The following is an 18,620-nucleotide window of genomic DNA, read 5'->3' as shown; positions in this document are numbered from 1 at the left end:
CTATGTAGTTGCTTAAATTTATTTATATATAGTGTTCCCTCCCAGGAAGCAAAAATAGGTACCAAAATCTAGTGTAAAGGCTCGATTTAGTTTCAAATCAGCATGTTCTAATGTTTATATTAAGCAATGAGAATGCACCTCTTTAGAAAATAATTGAAATACAAATAGAAAAGTTTATTAAAATGGATTTAAATTAATCTATCCTGATTCTTAGTCTTTAAATAGTGCTTATGTTCAAAGCACTGCAATACATTAGTTTATCATACACTCGGAAGTACATCACGGGCACTTTCAATTAGAAATCACTGCTTTGAAGTAGAATGGCACCCACACCATATGCTCCCCTAGGACAGGAGTTGGGAAAAAAATATTTGAAATTGTATTGTGACTTTATGTAGGCTGAACTCAGCCAGAGGACCTGGCCTATCATTTTTTTTAAATGGTTTTACATCTGCGGGTTCTCTTCACCCCAATCATTTAGTGGGGGATCAAGCATCCTCATTTTTTATTACTGTAAGGTTATTGCTAAATGTAGCAAGATACATTTACACTAGAATTGAGGCCTTAGCTACAGTGTACTCTATACCAGTGGTTTTCAAACTTTTTTCTGGGGACCCTGTTGAAAATTGTTTTTGTCTGCGACACAACAGAGCTGGGGATGAGGAAGTTGGTAAGGTCTCAGGGGTGAGGCCCGGGATTCAGAGTGTGGGAGGGGGCTCTGGGGTAGGGCCAGGGATGAGGGGGTTCAGGGTGCAGGAAGGGGTTCCAGGTTTGGTGGGGTGCAGGGCTAGGTCAGGGTGGAGGAGGGGGTCAGGGCTCTAGGCCAAGTGGTCTGGGGCACAGGAGGGGGATCAGGGCTCTGGGCTGAGTTATCTGGGGTGCAGGAGGGGCTCTGGATTTGGGGGGGCTCAGGGCTGGGGATTGTGGCATGACTTGCCTCTGGTGGCTCAGTGGCATGGCTGTGGTGCACCACAGACCATGCTGTGCCCCAGAAGCAGCCAGCAGCAAGTCTGGCTCCTAGGCAAAGATGCACAAGTGCCTCCACATAACTCTCACCCGAAGGCACTGCTCTCACACCTCCTTCCCCCTCCCCCCCATTGGCTGTAGTGCAGAGCCAGTGCTTGGGGTGGGGGCAGTGCAGGGAGCCCCATGGCCTAAAAGCCAGACCGCTGCTGGCTGCTTCTGGGGCACAGCGCAGTGTCAGAAAAGGTAGGCACTAGCCTGCCTTAGCCGGACAGCACTGCCGACAGAACTTTTAATGTCCCGGTCGTCGATGGTGACCAGAACATGGCGACCCAGTGCCTTACATCTCATGACCCACAGATTGAAAAACACTGCTCTAATACACTAACCTTAATGCTTACTTGACATATGGCCAACTCGTTGCAGCTATTAAAATGGATTCCTTCCCAGCATGCTGTAGGGGTCTGGTGAGACTACCTTGCTCACTTTTAACTGGGTTGTAATTTTTTTTTTAATGGACAAGCTGTTTTTATTTATTCTTCACAGGGCAGATTTGTTTAATCTGATTTACACATTGGAATACTGGAAATGACTATCACACCTGATAACTGCCACAACTTCACATCCCCATGCATCCTTGCTTGTTTCAAATTAAGGTTCTCCAAAGCAGGTACTGTGCCTATATATCTGTGCACATTACCTAGCACAAAAGGGGCCACAAGCACAATAGCAACCTTTAAAGGTTAGTCTGATTCTACTAACCAGTAGCTGATACAGCTCAGGCACAAGACACTAGATTCCAGACATCTCAGAAGTACCTTATGATTTAGTGGCCAATTTTACTACCTTTACTAACAATGTACAAGTTTTTACAGTTGGATTAACGTCTATTTACCAGCTGTGTCATTTATTATACAATTCAAGTGCACTGAATCACGTCTGACTAAATTAGTGCACCTTTACATTTGAAAGGGACAGACAAAAAAGTTGTGAATGCAACAACTTTATTGGAACAAGGTGCAGTGAAATTTTTATTCAGATGCTAGCAGGAGCAAGTTCAGTTACCGCCCCTTAAACGCAGGACCAAGTGCAGAGTGGATTCTTTCTGGATGTTGTAGTCGGACAGGGTGCGCCCATCTTCCAGCTGCTTTCCGGCAAAGATCAGCCTCTGCTGGTCTGGAGGAATGCCTTCTTTGTCTTGGATTTTGGCCTTGACATTCTCAATGGTGTCGCTGGGCTCTACTTCTAGGGTGATGGTTTTGCCCGTCAAGGTTTTCACAAAGATCTGCATACCACCTCGGAGGCGCAGGACCAAGTGCAGAGTGGATTCTTTCTGGATGTTGTAGTCGGACAGGGTGCGCCCATCTTCCAGCTGCTTTCCGGCAAAGATCAGCCTCTGCTGGTCTGGAGGAATGCCTTCTTTGTCTTGGATTTTGGCCTTGACATTCTCAATGGTGTCGCTGGGCTCTACTTCTAGGGTGATGGTTTTGCCCGTCAAGGTTTTCACAAAGATCTGCATACCACCTCGGAGGCGCAGGACCAAGTGCAGAGTGGATTCTTTCTGGATGTTGTAGTCGGACAGGGTGCGCCCATCTTCCAGCTGCTTTCCGGCAAAGATCAACCTCTGCTGGTCTGGAGGAATGCCTTCTTTGTCTTGGATTTTGGCCTTGACATTCTCAATGGTGTCGCTGGGCTCTACTTCTAGGGTGATGGTTTTGCCCGTCAAGGTTTTCACAAAGATCTGCATACCACCTCGGAGGCGCAGGACCAAGTGCAGAGTGGATTCTTTCTGGATGTTGTAGTCGGACAGGGTGCGCCCATCTTCCAGCTGCTTTCCGGCAAAGATCAGCCTCTGCTGGTCTGGAGGAATGCCTTCTTTGTCTTGGATTTTGGCCTTGACATTCTCAATGGTGTCGCTGGGCTCTACTTCTAGGGTGATGGTTTTGCCCGTCAAGGTTTTCACAAAGATCTGCATACCACCTCGGAGGCGCAGGACCAAGTGCAGAGTGGATTCTTTCTGGATGTTGTAGTCGGACAGGGTGCGCCCATCTTCCAGCTGCTTTCCGGCAAAGATCAGCCTCTGCTGGTCTGGAGGAATGCCTTCTTTGTCTTGGATTTTGGCCTTGACATTCTCAATGGTGTCGCTGGGCTCTACCTCTAGGGTGATGGTTTTGCCCGTCAAGGTTTTCACAAAGATCTGCATACCACCTCGGAGGCGCAGGACCAAGTGCAGAGTGGATTCTTTCTGGATGTTGTAGTCGGACAGGGTGCGCCCATCTTCCAGCTGCTTTCCGGCAAAGATCAGCCTCTGCTGGTCTGGAGGAATGCCTTCTTTGTCTTGGATTTTGGCCTTGACATTCTCAATGGTGTCGCTGGGCTCTACTTCTAGGGTGATGGTTTTGCCCGTCAAGGTTTTCACAAAGATCTGCATACCACCTCGGAGGCGCAGGACCAAGTGCAGAGTGGATTCTTTCTGGATGTTGTAGTCGGACAGGGTGCGCCCATCTTCCAGCTGCTTTCCGGCAAAGATCAGCCTCTGCTGGTCTGGAGGAATGCCTTCTTTGTCTTGGATTTTGGCCTTGACATTCTCAATGGTGTCGCTGGGCTCTACCTCTAGGGTGATGGTTTTGCCCGTCAAGGTTTTCACAAAGATCTGCATACCACCTCGGAGGCGCAGGACCAAGTGCAGAGTGGATTCTTTCTGGATGTTGTAGTCGGACAGGGTGCGCCCATCTTCCAGCTGCTTTCCGGCAAAGATCAGCCTCTGCTGGTCTGGAGGAATGCCTTCTTTGTCCTGGATTTTGGCCTTGACATTCTCAATGGTGTCGCTGGGCTCTACCTCTAGGGTGATGGTTTTGCCCGTCAAGGTTTTCACAAAGATCTGCATACCACCTCGGAGGCGCAGGACCAAGTGCAGAGTGGATTCTTTCTGGATGTTGTAGTCGGACAGGGTGCGCCCATCTTCCAGCTGCTTTCCGGCAAAGATCAGCCTCTGCTGGTCTGGAGGAATGCCTTCTTTGTCTTGGATTTTGGCCTTGACATTCTCAATGGTGTCGCTGGGCTCTACTTCTAGGGTGATGGTTTTGCCCGTCAAGGTTTTCACAAAGATCTGCATACCACCTCGGAGGCGCAGGACCAAGTGCAGAGTGGATTCTTTCTGGATGTTGTAGTCGGACAGGGTGCGCCCATCTTCCAGCTGCTTTCCGGCAAAGATCAGCCTCTGCTGGTCTGGAGGAATGCCTTCTTTGTCCTGGATTTTGGCCTTGACATTCTCAATGGTGTCGCTGGGCTCTACTTCTAGGGTGATGGTTTTGCCCGTCAAGGTTTTCACAAAGATCTGCATTTTCTGTACAAAAATAAAAGTTATTGAAGTATAAGCATATTTTTGGACTCCAAAATACTACAGTTACATACATCACAGGAAATCACGAAGGCATGACTTTACCCTCTCACTTAATCATCAAGCAGTGGAGAAAGAACTTTTGACACCAATACACACATTGAATTGCAGCTCCACCTCGCCCACCCACGTAGGCTACTTCCTCCTCCCAAAGCTCACGCCTGGGCCCTGATCCAGTCAGTTGTGTCACACTGAAAACGCCACTGCGTCAGCACGGCTGGTCAGCCGCGCCCCATGACCTGGGACAGTCCGCGCCAAACATTCCCGCTTACCTTGGCGCCCAGCAGGTCTGGTCAGGGCGGCCCAGCTTCCCGCGGGCGGCGGCGGCCCCTAACCCCGCCCCCAGACAGGCCGGCGTCAGAGGCAGGGGGCAGCCCGTGGCCATGAAGGGGCGGGGCCTTCCGCGCGCCCAGACCGCCATTTTAGCGCAGGTCCGACTCTAACGCCCCCGCCCCCCACCAACCAGGGAGCCGCCATTCGTCGCTCCGAACGCAGCGAACCTTTTCCCTCAGGCCGCGCTCCCTGCCCCCCCATATCTCAGTCACCGCAGAGGGCTGGCTCCTCCCCCCCTCTCGCCAGGCTCCTCAAGTCTGACCACCGACCCCCCCCCCTCCAATATACGGGACGGCCCGGGCCCCATACCGCCCCCCTCGGGGGACGCAGCCCCCGGGCTGGGCTCTCCGCCCAGCTTCGGACCCTCTTTGCCCTCAGGCCGGACTCGCCCCCTGTCGCTCTCCACGGAAGCCCAGCAGCGAGGCAGGCCCGTTCCCCAGCCCCCCCACTCACCGCAAGGACGGCGCTCCAGACAGACAAACAGTCACGTAGAGTCAAGCGGATCTAAGTGCGTCACACCGCTGGCGCGACCCTTATATAGGCTCTCCCGCCCCTAGCTGAGATCCCTCCGCCGGGGACTATCTCGTCTCACTGCATATAGGGCGCGCGCAGCCAGCATGGGGGCGGGGCGAGTTGCGGCCGACAATGCGGAGGAATCAGCCGGCCGCTCAGTGTGTGACATGAACTGATGACGGGGATGGCCAAGGAACGGAAGATGGAGCGTGGAGTAAAACCAGGACTGGCATTTCTGCCTGGCTGGGACGGGATCTCAGCTCAGCCTGGTTCCCTGAGCAGGGACTAGGCCTGGGGAACACGTCCATATGTGTGATTGTGTGTTGGGCTCCGTGTCTCGTTGTGTGTCTGGGTCGTTGGGAATCTCTACATGAAAATGAATGTGGAGAAAAAGAGCAGAAAAAATAAAATAAACATGCAGCATTGTGCACTCTAGTTTCATCTGACAATACTTCTATCCTCTGGGATTAGGGTGACCAGACAGCAAACGTGAAAAATCAGGACGGGGGGTGGGGGGTAATAGGAGCCTATATAAGAAAAAGACCCAGAAATCGGGACTGTCCCTATAAAATTGGGACATCTGGTCACCCTATCTGGGATCCAGACCCTGAGATCAAAGGGGGCCTGAAACACAAAGCAGAGTGGGAGAGGCAGACTGGCGGATGGTGATTGCCGGGTAGGGAGGAAGATCAAAGACTTGGAAATGTGAGAAAGACAAGGTGGAAGAAGAGTTTGTCTGGAGTTCCCCAAAGTGAGCCTTGTGAGCCATTCCGTCAAATCATACAGAGCTTCCACAAGGCCATAACAAAATCTGGCTTTGTTTGCATGATTCATTGAGATGGTATTTAGTTCACTCCACCTACAAAATCCTTCCTTTGCATGTACCCAAAAGATACAGCTGCCTAGCGGTTGACACACAGAACAAGGAGTGCTGAAAACCAATTGAAAAAGAGCTGAAACCCAGCAACAGCTACCTGATTGGTTTCAGGCATACATTCACATGACACACATAGAAAGAATTTACAGAAGGAGGGGTTTCTCTTTGGGGAGTTATTTCAGCCTGTAAGTGGGTTGTAAGCTACTTCTGTATTAAAATTTACTCAATAATATAATAGGTTTAAAAAAAAAAACCAGTCTAAACATCTAGTTGGCTTAGTTGAAGCAAAGGTCCCTTATATGCATCCGAAGAAGTGGGCTGTAGTCCACGAAAGCTTATACTCTAATAAATTTGTTAGTCTCTAAGGTGCCACAAGTACTCCTGTTCTTTTTTTAAAGGTCCCTTAGTTTCTGATCAAAGTAGGGTTGGAATTGTAGGAAAGAGGTTGCATTGTGTGCATTCTTAATTATAGAAACATAAAAGACTTGAATAGAAGCTCAAATTTAGAAGGTCAATTACCTAGTCTGAAAATAGGCAGAGATGTTAGGCTTATTCTGTTATCTGGTGTGTATTTAGGCAGGACTGATTTTAAAATGATCAACTCTAAAAATTGAAGAACAACCTATTTTGCTACAAGATGGCGTTTCACAGCATGATTAGATAGATAATGGGAACTTGCCTAATTTTCATGCCCTATGTGCCATTTATCTATCTTAGTGGTGTAGGGCCTAGTTCAGGGGTAGGCAAACTTTTTGGCATCAGGGTATAGAAATTGTATGGCAGGTCATGAATGCTCACAAATTTGGGGTTGGGATGCGGGGGGGTGGGGTGAGGGCTCTGGTTGGTGGTGCAGGCTCTGGGGTGGGGCTGGGGATGAGGAGTTAGTGGTGTAGGAGGGTGCTCTGGGCAGGGACCGAGGGGTTTGGAGGGTGGGAGGGGGATCAGGGCTGGGGCATGGGTGAGGGAAGGGATGCAGGTTCAGGTTGGGGGTGTGGGCTCTGTGGATGAGAGGTTTGGGTTGCAGGAGGGTGGTCCATGCTGGGACTGAGGGGTTTGGAGAGTGGGAGAAAGATGAGGGCTGGGGCAGGGGGTTGTGGCGTGGGGAGAGGCTCAGGGGTGCAGCCTCTGACCAGCGCTTACCTCAAGCGGCTCCTGGAAGCAGTGGCATGTCCCTTCTCTGGCTTCTACGTGTGGAGTGGCCCCTGACACTGCTAGCGCCAGAGCAGGGCCATGCAGCTGCTTCCAGGAGCCGTGTGGTGCGGCCCCCAACCCTGCGCCCCAGAGCGGGGCCATGCCACGGCTTCTGGGATCTACATGGTGTGGTCCCTGACCCAGTGCCCTGGCTGGAGTGCCGGAGTGGTCCCTGCCCCAGCTGGAGCACTGGAGTCGAGCCGCAGGGTGCAGCCCCTGACCCGATGCCCCGGTGGAGTGCCGGAGCAGGGCAAACCCCAGACCTTGCTCCCCAGTGGGAGCTTGGGGGCCGGCTTAAAATGGCTCCAGACCGCAGTTTGGCCACTTCTGGCCTAGTGCCTGGCACTATGGGTGAATTTCCCCTTAAAGCTTGACTCCTGCACTTAGATCTGTGGGGTGCCCCACTAGTGCAGAGGCTTGAGCTAGAGGCTCAGATTGCAGGCCTGAGACTTTAAACTCTGATTCAGAAAAGCACTTAAATGTGTACTTTGTGATGCTTTCCTGAATTGATACTAAGATTGTAAACCATTTACTGCAGGAAACTTGTCTTCAGGCTTGTCTGTAAAGCACTTTTGGTTCAATACACTTATGAATAATAACAATAAATAGTACATAAGACCTATTCTTACCATGTTGCCAGAAACATCGTTTCATCGCTTTGTCAATATATGCAATTTATATATTCATGCTGGTCTGGAGCACCAAAAACAATGGGTTATGCCGCTGGCTGTTGTTAAAAAATTAAAGTAGGTGGGGGAAGAAAAACAATGGAGATGCCGGGGATTGAACCCGGGGCCTCATACATGCAAAGCATGCGCTCTACCACTGAGCTACATCCCCTTCCTGGTTGGGGGTGGCTCAGAGAAACAGATAGAGTCTCGCCTTGAAAGAGCGTTTCGCGTTTACACTCAGCCTGGCCGAGCGGTTTCTGTGCCACGCACTTCGCCGTTCGCCCTACACACACCCCACTAACGCGAATGTAAACTGTGTGCAGCACCACCGCACTCGTTTTCAGCCGCGTGTTGTCCCGCCTGGTTTTGTAGCTGCAGAATAAGGCTGCAATGCGGGGAGATAAGCTCTAAACCCCCATAGCGGGACATCAGCGGGTGGAGGGTCCCTGTCGATTGTCTTTGTCTAGGAAAAACAGCAAAAGGCTCTACAAGCAGTGGGCGGGGGGGGGGGAATCAAAAATAACTCAGCCTCCCCGTCGGGGAATCGAACCCCGGTCTCCCGCGTGACAGGCGGGGATACTTACCACTATACTAACGAGGACTAGCTGAGCGGCCCCGCCCCAAAGCCGCTATTCGAAGCCCCCGCCCTGCACGGAGCTGCAGCCTGTGGCGCGTGCTGCTCGGCCGGGCCACATGGGCGGGCGGGCGCGCGCTCCAGGCCGCTCTGTGCAATGAGCCTGGGAAATACTCTGTGCAATGCAATGAGCATTGCAAACCTGCCCACCGCCGGGAAGACCCGCATCCCAAAGGCGAACGTGGTGTGAGAAACGGGAGCAGGTTTTATTCTCTTCTCCCCCCCCCCTGCACGTCCTGACAGCCTCCAGAAAGCCTGAGGTCTGGCTTGGCCAGCCCCTCTTGCTGCCCATAGCAAACGCCACAGTTTCGTTAGGCAGCACGCTTGCAAAGCTACAGCACACCCCGCATAAACAAATCACATCCCCCCCCCCAAAATGCCATCAGAGGGCTACGAGGTTTGGCTAGTTCTTCCGCAGTTCCAGTCTCACCACACCGCTTAGCAACCTGCATGGACAGCCCTTAACCCCCTCTCCTAAAAAGGAGAAAAGTATCTGCCGAAACCCGGGATCGAACCAGGGACCTTTAGATCTTCAGTCTAACGCTCTCCCAACTGAGCTATTTCGGCCGGTAATGAAATCTGTGGCTGAGTTTGAACACCACCCTGCTGTCTAGAAGCACTTAATCATGTATAGCAGATTTTGGGGTGAGGGGGGCCTCATTTTTTGAATGGTCAGCCAACCACCTCACCCCAATCTTGTTCTTGAAACCCTTTTTTAAATGCTCTTTCCTTTATACAATAAAAGAGCAAGTAAGATGCCAGCTGTGAAGGATATTGCCATTATTAATTCATTAATAATAATGAATTCAATATTAATTAGTTGCTTTAGCATGTTGATTTGTCACATTAACCGTGTTATGTTCTGTTGCACTGTGCAAATTTTGTTCTTTTGTTACGGGTTGTTTCATTGTGTTCCATCAAATGTTCCATGCTTCTTCTAATAATTCCCACTAATGAGACAGTTACACAAGGCGAATCAGATGACAAACAATACATTCACTGATGAAATATTATAGCATGCACTGGGCAAGTGATTGTATATTAATGGATGATGAGCCAATTTTATTACATACTCCTGCTTTGACATGTTCATACATTTGTTAAATAATGTTGTTACGGATTAAATGCTTGTTTTCTGCCCAAAGGAGTATTTTGTGTATGTGCAGAGGAGTAATTATTTAAAGTTATTAATTTAATAATAATACTAATTATAATTTTCTGATGGCTCCTGATGCTTGCAGTTTCCAATGTCTCATGCATTCTAGGGTGAGCCTGGAATGTGAAAATATGCTTTGATTCTCAGAATCAAAGCATATTTTCACATTCCAGGCTCACCCTAGAATGCATGAGACATTGGAAACTGCAAGCATCAGGAGCCATCAGAAAATTATAATTAGTATTATTATTAAATTAATAACTTTAAATAATTACTCCTTTAAATAATTCTGAGAATCACAGGCAACTCCCACTGACATCAACAGACCAGTCCTGCTCCCATTTAAGTCAGTGGCAAAACTCCCAGACTTTCTCCGATTTGAACCAGGTCAGGCCTAAACAGTGGTGCTCAGCCCAATCAGGGTCTTGCAATCCTCTTACACCAGTCAAATGTGTGTTTATTTAGCCACATACAAACAAATACTCTGTTGCTTTTCTTTTCTGAGCAAGGAACAGCCATGTTTATCCCACGCTGGTAGTGAGAGACTAAATACACAACAATGAGGAAACGCGTTAGGATTGCCACAGCAATCTTGTGACCACTCTGCACATATGTATTATGGGCCAAATCCTAACCCCTTCACTGCATGTATCCTACTAACACAAGGTGTAGCTAATTGTTTGACAACATTCGGGTTCATGCTGAAAAATGTTCAAGAAACCAAATATCCAAATTTGTCTAAAGGCAAAGCAGTCCACTATGAAAAGGAGACATACAGACCCTCCTTCCTGGAAGCAATTCTTCTCTCGCAGCATGTTCCCCTTACACAGATGGTCTGTTTCAAAGATACATGTTCCAGCTAGTTGAATTTATAGTATGATGTTATAAGTTACAAAACTCTTTACGCCCACCAGTTTGTAATAGTCCCTTAACTTATTGATTTGTTCTGGCTTTTTTCTTATCTCTGTTTTGGACACTATGTTCCAAACCAGTTGGGGGGAGAGGAACAGCCCGATCTCTGCTAGGAATCACCAATCATGTATCTTAGCTCAGGGGTTCTCAAACTGGGGGTCAGGAGGTTATTACATGGGGGGGTTGTGAGCTGTCAGCCTCCACCCCAAGCCCCGCTTTGCTGCCAGCATTTATAATGGGGTTAAATATATCAAAAAGTGTTTTTAATTGATAAGGGGGGTTGCACTCAGAGGCTTGCTATGTGAAAGGGGTCACCAGTACAATAGTTTGAGAATCACTGTCTTAGCTTAACCGGCTTCCTATTTTCAAATGCCAACGCTGACTTCAGCTTTGCAAAGCGTTGTGGGATATTTGACATGGGTAAACAGTATTGTGGGGAGAGGATAATACATTCAGTTAAAAGAACCTCCCAGCAATCTCTATAGCTATATCTATATTTATATATATACGCACTATAGTGCGTTTATACACACACACAATACAGTGCGCACAGAACTAGTGTGGTGGTTTCCTTGTCCCAGGGGATTAAGCAGGGATGGTCTGCTGCAGACAGTGCATCCTTACAGTGCTCCAAAACTGTAAAATCTAAAAGTTCAATCAGTCAGAGAGCAGAGCAGAGTGGCCATCCCCCTCTGACATTCTGGGGTGCAGTCCAGACAGTGAGGGGTGTGTCACCATTGCCCTGCAACCTGGGCTGCCTCACAATGCTTTGCTGCTGTAGCTCCCACCTGGGCCACTCATAAACAGCCAAACAGCATGCAGGTCACACCCTGATTGTCTTTATATAGCCACAGCCCTGGTCCAGTTACTCTGACCCTAGCAGCCTGTCCCACCAGCCCTGCTGTCTTGCAACAGCGGGTGATCCCAACACACTCCAAGTCTTGAATTTTCCCCAAAACACGTGTGCTCTGCACTTTCCATCCCTCTCCTGGGCAGTCCAGATATATTCGGTCCATTGCTCCTCTAAGGGATCAACATACAACAGTTTGCCACCGTAAATGGAGTTACCCACAGAGTTCCCAGTTTTGATGAAAGAACAAAACAGGCTTATTTAACTACCAGGAGACAGGTTTTAAGTGAGTACAAATATAAAGTCAGAAATGGTTATGTGAGAAATACAATTTTACAAGCTAGACTAGGTTCAAGATAAAATTCTTAACACCTGCTTCCAGCAACAGGGCTGACCAAATTTCAGGCCAGGATCTTGCCCAAAGTCCAATGGCTGCTTCTTTTGTCTTCTTCGGTGAAAAGGAAAGAGATGTCTAGGGAGAGAGAACTTGGGGTGGTTTTGCCCCTCACTTTTATAGTTTAGTCATGCTTTGAAATGAATTTTCCTGAGGGTTACCCAGAGAGAAAGTTCATTTTCACTGCAAGGTTGGAATCAAGGGATCTGGTGGTGAAAGAGATTGCATGCTGTTGTTTGCTAAGAGGCAGATCTGTTTGGTCCCAAACAGTTCCTTGCCAAAGAATGGCCACTTGATAGGTAATTGTCCATCAGCTTTGATGACACCTGGCTAGTGTTGTCAGCTGGTTCTTTGTCTTTCAGAAACAGGTTTACACACTGCTGGGACTTGTCTGGTAAACACACGTCAGTGATCATTTCAGCTTATGTTCAGAAGTCTACATATAATGTTGCAACACGCATTTCATCATGACGTTATTGACCAGCGAGTTATTACTTTTCAAATGATACCTCACAAGGCATACTTTGTACAAAAATTATTACAATAGCATTTGGGTGTGAATAGAGAGGTGCATTCCGCCCCCCCCCCCCGCAGTTTATTACTCCATTAACTTCAGAGCAGTTTCCATTTCTCTCATCTAGGTTACATGGATATATATGTAGGTTATCCATACATCAAACCTTTTTACAGCACAATAATGTTTTGAATGGAGTTGCATCTTTGTCACTGCAGTAACGTCTCCTGCAATAAATGACCCCACACCGCAGGCGACCAATTTGGGGTGGAGGACATCATTTTTGGAGGTATACCACTGAAGCAAAAAGAAGAACAGGAGTACTTGTGGCACCTTAGAGACTAACAAATTTATTAGAGCATAATCTTTCGTGGACTACAGTCCACTTCTTCGGATGCATATAGAATGGAACATATATTGAGGAGATATATATACACACATACAGAGAGCATAAACAGGTGGGAGTTGTCTTATCAACTCTGAGAGGCCAATTAATTAAGAGAAAAAAAACTTTTGAAGTGATAATCAAGCTAGCCCAGTACAGACAGTTTGATAAGAAGTGTGAGAGTACTTACAAGGGGAGATAGATTCAATGTTTGTAATGGCTCAGCCATTCCCAGTCCTTATTCAAACCGGAGTTGATTGTATCTAGTTTGCATATCAATTCCAGCGCAGCAGTCTCTCGTTGGAGTCTGTTTTTGAAGTTTTTCTGTTGTAAGATAGCCACCCGCAGGTCTGTCACTGAATGACCAGACAGGTTAAAGTGTTCTCCCACTGGTTTTTGAGTATTTTGATTCCTGATGTCAGATTTGTGTCCATTAATTCTTTTGCATAGAGACTGTCCGGTTTGGCCAATGTACATGGCAGAGGGGCATTGCTGGCACATGATGGCATATATCACATTGGTAGATGTGCAGGTGAACGAGCCCCTAATGAACTGAAGCAAAATAATTTACAAGCAACAGTTGAACAGGCTGCTTGGCCCAAGATGTTTCTGTGCTAAGACTGGCTTGTATCAATGATGACACGTTTCATGAAGGGTTTGGGTTTTTCCTCCCCATCCTCAAAGCCTAAATTCCCCTTGAATAGAAGAGCAAGGAAATAAAAACGCTGTGACCTCCCCGTCGGGGAATCGAACCCCGGTCTCCCGCGTGACAGGCGGGGATACTTACCACTATACTAACGAGGATGTACCTGGTGAAAGCTTCACCAGAAGCTGTGATATACCGGCATTGCCTTTTGCTGTATGTGCGGGGCTTTTACTGCACAGATTCCTGGGCCAGCAGCTGGGCTTTACCCTGCACCCACACTGCCTTCTGTTGCACGTCTATTGCACGCACAAACAGCCGCTTCCCCCTCCCCTTGGGGTGCAGGGCCTGGACACCCCCCAGCCACAGACGCGACAGGCTGCACAATTCGCAGCGCGGATAAAGCACCTGGCGCGCGCCAGAGCCACGGGGCTGTCCAGGTAACGCCGCCTGCAGAGGGAGTCGCGCGCGGTGCCTGGTGCGCTGCCTGCAAGACCCCGTGCAGCCGGGGGGGGGCGCCGGCAGTGGTGCATGTTGCCTGGGGGGCAGGTAGCGCAGCGCCTGGGGCGAGAGGGCTGCAGGCTGGGGCTAGCAGCGGAGGGCGCCGGCTCCGTGCGGCACAGAAAGCCGGGCTGGGCGGATGCTGTCTGGGAAGGATCGCAGTGGAGGGAGCGGAGGGGGGTGTTGAATAGAAACCAGCCGTGGAGAGAGGGAAGAACCTTTTTAACCTTGTGCATCGAGGTAGCGTGTCTTTGCAGGGCTGTTGCCACGGAGGGGATGTAGCTCAGTGGTAGAGCGCATGCTTTGCATGTATGAGGCCCCGGGTTCAATCCCCGGCATCTCCACTTTTGGGGCTGGGCTCGCCCGGGAAGGCGGCAGCAGAATTTTGCCAAATTCCGCCAACTCGCGCTGTCGGGGTTGGCTGCGTGTCACGAGAAAGCGGCCAAACCTCGCGGAGTAACCGCGCGCGGCAGGCAGCCCCCCAGCATTGCACGCGGGGAGCTGATGCAACCGCATTGCAACAAGTGCTGACTCCTGACGCAGGCCCCCAGGGCCCTTAAAAAACCCCATCACCCCACTGGGGTAGTGCTGCTTAGGTACCGCGTGCAGTAACATTTTACATCAATGGCCTGTAGTTGCACTGCAAAAGATACACTCGGATATGATTCAACCTAGGGCCCAAGTGTGGGGTACGTTATTTCTACCATACATGCCCATTGCTGCCCTCGCCCCCTAACTCGCTTTAAAGCCAATTGATGCGGCCTGAGCAACGGATTTAGCAATAAGGAGCATCGCAACAGTAGGTGAAGGGAAAGGGAAGTGTAGCTAGTGGTTTAACCTAGAGCATGCAAAACTCTTCCTTCCTGCCAACGGACTCATTCTGAATGTACGTACGATGGCAGAGCTGTTCTTTGCCACCTCCCAGGGAAGCGTGCCTACTGCTTCCTTTCAATTCACAATGCTAGGGGAGAGGGTCCAGCCGAGGTGCATTGCGTCTGGCTCAGTGCAGAATACAGAAGACGATCGATCAGCCAGACTGTGGTGGCAGAATTGAGGGTACAGAAAAGCCTATAGATAAGGTTTATCACATTGAGTCTGACTGTAGCAATTTCATTTAAGCCTAGACTCTGTGCAGAAAGAATAGCAAATAGGGCAGGCGACAAGCTTGGCTTCGCAGAGAAATCTTTGGGGAGCTTAAACACAGAAAGGAAGCTTATAAGAAGTGGAAACTTGGAGAGATGACGAGGGAGGAGTATAAAAATATTGCTCATGTATGCAGAGGTGTAATGAGGAAGGCTAAAGCACAATTGGAGTTGCAGCTAGCAAGGGATGTGAAGGGGAACAAGAAGGGTTTCTACAGGTATGTTAGCAACAAGAAGGTGGGCAGGGAAAGTGTGGGATCCTTACTGAATAGGGAGGCAACCAAGTATCAGATGATATGGAAAAAGCTACAGTACTCAATGCTTTTTTTTGCCTCGGTCATCACAGACAAGATCAGCTCCCAGACTGTTGCACTGGGTAGCACAGCATGGGGAGGTGAGCAGCCCTCAGTGGTGAAAGAACAGGTTAAGGACTATTTAGAAAAGCTGGACATGCACAAGGCCATGGGGCCAGATGCAATACATCCAAGGATGCTGAGGAAGTTGGCTGATGTGATTGCAGAGCCATTGGCCATTATCTTTGAAAACTCGTGGCAATCGGGGGAGGTCCCAGACTATTGGGCACTATATTTGCCTTTTTCCATCTTTAAAAAAGGAAGAAGGAGAAGCCGGGGAACTACAGACTGGTGAGCCTCACCTCACGCCCTGGAAAAGTCATGGAGCGGGTCCTCAAGGAATCCATTTTGAAGCACTTGGAGAAGAGGAAGGTGATCAGGAACAGTCAACATGGATTCACCAAGGGCAAGTCATGCCTGACCAACCTGACTGCCTTCTACGATGAGATAACTGGCTCTGTGGATATGGAGAAAGCGGTGGATGTGATATATCTTGACTTTTGATACGGTCTCCCACAGTATTCTTGCCAGCAACTTAAAAAAGTATGGCTTGGATGAATGAACTATAAGGTGGATAGAAACCTGGTTAGATCATCAGGCTTGATGGCTAGTTGGCACCTGGTATCAAGCAGAGTAGCCAAGGGGTTGGGGTTTTGTTCAGCATCTTCATTAATGATCTGGATGATGGGATGGATTACATCCTCTGCAAGTTCACGGATGAGAGGTAGAAACGCTGGAGGGTAGGGATAGGGCCCAGAGTGACCTAGACAAATTGGAGGATTGGGCCAAAAGAAATCTGATGAGCTTCAACAAGGACAAGTGCAGAGTCCTGCACTTAGGATGGAAGAATCCCATGCACTGCTACAGGCTGGGGCCCAATTGGCTAAGTGGCAGTTCTGCAGAAGAGGACCTGGGGATTACAGTGGACGAGAAGCTGGATATGAGTCATCAGTGTGCCCTTGTTGTCAAAAAGGCTAATGGCATATTGGGCTGCATTAGTAGGAACATTGCAAACAGATTGAGGGAAGTGATTATTCTCCTCTATTTGGCACTGGTGAGGCCACATATGGAGTATTGCATCTAGTTTTGGGCACTTCACTACAGAAAGGATGTGGACAAATTGGAGAGAGTCCAGCGGAGGGCAATGAAAATGATTAAGGGGTTAGGGCACATGACTTATGCAGAGAGGCTGAGGGAACTGGGCTTATTTAGTCTGCAAAAGAGAAAAGTGAGGGGGATTTGATAGCCTTCAACTACCTGAAGGGGGGTTCCAAAGAGGATGGAGCTAGGCTGTTCTCAGTGGTGGCAGATGACAGAACAAGGAGCAATGTTCTCAAGTTGCAGTGGGGGGAGGTCTAAATTGGATATTAGAAAACATTATTTCACTAGGAGGGTGGTGAAGCACTGGAAAGGGTAACCTAGGGAGGTGATGGAACTCCATCCTTAGAGATTTTTAAGGCCCGGCTTGACAAAGCCCTGGCTGGGATGATTTAGTTGGGGTTGGTCCTGCTTTGAGCAGGGAGTTGGACTAGATGACCTCCTGAGGTCTCTTCCAACCCTAATCTTCTATGATTCTGCACAGCACATCAAGGTGTTTACCAGATAATTGCCTTTCAGTAGTTCCATATCTTGTTTGCTCAAATTACAAAAGAGGTTTCTCCTCCTCCAGTTGCTAAGTTACCCCAGAATCTGAAAAGCAGGGTTGTGCTCAAGCCAGCCCAGAATAAACACTAATCCAGTTTAGGCTCTGCTACTCCAAGTGTGGTCCTGTTCCGGTAAGAACAGTTTGCAGTTCCAGAGCTGCAGGCTCTACAGTGCTAAGAATAAAAACTGTAACTGACTGAAGCAGATAGGACTGTGAATATACAACCAGGGACTAAAGCTGTTGAGGAGGTGCCATTATTACATAATCTTCTAGGCTCAATTGCACTTTGAAGTTGTGAACTGCTTTCAATTAAATTCTATAAGTGACATTGGCTTTTGTTGTCATCGGTGTCTCATGTCGTAGTCAACATATGAGAGCCAGCTTCGTGTAGTGCATCTTGAGCAAACGTAAACTGATGAGGGATCCACAGATGTGCCCACGTCAGGCAGACGTGACCGCATGCTTTTGTCACAGCCTGCTTTCTTTGCTCAGGCTTCTCTTTGGCCTTGTTCTGTTCTGCAGAGTTCAATGGTTTTAAACACAGACCAATAGATCAGCTGCCATCCTGCTCTATAGCAGCAGCAGCTTCCCCCCAAGTATTTGGGTTGACTTGGCCACCTTTTAGGTGAGCTCTGAGGGCTGGTCTACACTGGGGGGGGGGAAATCGATCCAAGATACGCAACTTTCAGCTACGCGAATAGCGTAACTGAGGTTGAAGTATCTTGGATCGAATTACCTGGGGTCCAGACGGCGCGGGATCGACGGCCGCAGCTCCCCCATCAACTGTGCTACCGCCGCTTGCTCTGGTGGAGTTCCGGAGTCGACGGTGAGCGCGTTCGGGGATCGATATATCGCGTCTTAACGAGACGCGATATATTGATCCCAGATAAATCGATTGCTACCCGCCAATACAGTGGGTAGTGAAGACGTACCCTGAGTGTGCCCTTACATAGTTTTCATTGACCTCCCCACATATGTGTTCCCGTTTTCAACTGTCCACATAATATGACTTGGGGGAGTAGTGTATCATCCATATGTACCAGGTGACCAGCCCAGTAAAATTGATAAGAGTAAGAAAATGCTTAAACATTGAGAATATTCATTGAAATCATTAAAAAAAAAAACAAATTCTGCCACACCTATTTGTGGTTCAAAGTTTATGTAAAAAATACTTAAGAAAATCCAAAATTCGATATCTTATCAAGTTTAATTTCCTTAGGGACCATTTGATTGGACTTTGGCAGTATTAAGGAAGGGACTCATTAGAATTAGCCATGATTTGTATCCTGCTTTGCTAGTATGCATCATAAGGACTAGGGATGAAAAATGTTAACCGGTAAGCGTTAGTCTTACTGGTTAACCTGCCTTAACCGTTAACACGCACTGCCAACCCTGTGACGGCTGGAACAGGCCCAGCCCCAGCAGCTTAAATTGGCGAACTGTTTAAACCGCTAAAGATATTTTGTTTAAACAGTTAACTTTTAACCATTTAACTAACAAGGACATGTCTAGCACTCTGCAAACCTGCTACAAACAGGAAAAA

The 18,620-nt window shown here is 48.6% G+C and overlaps 1 protein-coding gene and 5 non-coding genes across 6 annotated transcripts; 1 reads left to right on the top strand and 5 right to left on the bottom strand.

Annotated features, from left to right (window-relative positions):
• Nucleotides 1-1,950: 1,950 nt before the first annotated feature.
• On the bottom strand, nucleotides 1,951-5,246 carry UBC (ubiquitin C). Its single transcript, XM_054006950.1, is given in 3 exon segments — nucleotides 1,951-2,058; nucleotides 2,060-4,309; nucleotides 5,150-5,246. Coding segments are annotated over 2 exon segments (2,271 nt in total). The 5' UTR covers nucleotides 4,307-4,309; nucleotides 5,150-5,246; the 3' UTR covers nucleotides 1,951-2,034.
• A 2,799-nt stretch (nucleotides 5,247-8,045) lies between these two features.
• TRNAA-UGC (transfer RNA alanine (anticodon UGC)) lies at nucleotides 8,046-8,117 on the bottom strand. Its single transcript has one exon. It is a non-coding gene; the product is annotated as a tRNA-Ala (tRNA).
• Nucleotides 8,118-8,477: 360 nt separating this feature from the next.
• TRNAD-GUC (transfer RNA aspartic acid (anticodon GUC)) lies at nucleotides 8,478-8,549 on the bottom strand. The gene has a single exon. It is a non-coding gene; the product is annotated as a tRNA-Asp (tRNA).
• Nucleotides 8,550-9,076: 527 nt separating this feature from the next.
• On the bottom strand, nucleotides 9,077-9,149 carry TRNAF-GAA (transfer RNA phenylalanine (anticodon GAA)). The gene has a single exon. It is a non-coding gene; the product is annotated as a tRNA-Phe (tRNA).
• A 4,376-nt stretch (nucleotides 9,150-13,525) lies between these two features.
• On the bottom strand, nucleotides 13,526-13,597 carry TRNAD-GUC (transfer RNA aspartic acid (anticodon GUC)). The gene has a single exon. It is a non-coding gene; the product is annotated as a tRNA-Asp (tRNA).
• A 612-nt stretch (nucleotides 13,598-14,209) lies between these two features.
• TRNAA-UGC (transfer RNA alanine (anticodon UGC)) lies at nucleotides 14,210-14,281 on the top strand. Its single transcript has one exon. It is a non-coding gene; the product is annotated as a tRNA-Ala (tRNA).
• The last annotated feature ends 4,339 nt before the right edge of the window (nucleotides 14,282-18,620 follow it).

The sequence above is a fragment of the Malaclemys terrapin genome, chromosome 16 (assembly GCF_027887155.1).
Source record: "Malaclemys terrapin pileata isolate rMalTer1 chromosome 16, rMalTer1.hap1, whole genome shotgun sequence".
In the NCBI taxonomy this organism is placed as follows: Eukaryota; Metazoa; Chordata; order Testudines; family Emydidae; genus Malaclemys; species Malaclemys terrapin.
The sequence above is the reverse complement of the archived record's forward strand: the minus strand, read 5'-3'. Positions and strand labels throughout refer to the sequence as shown.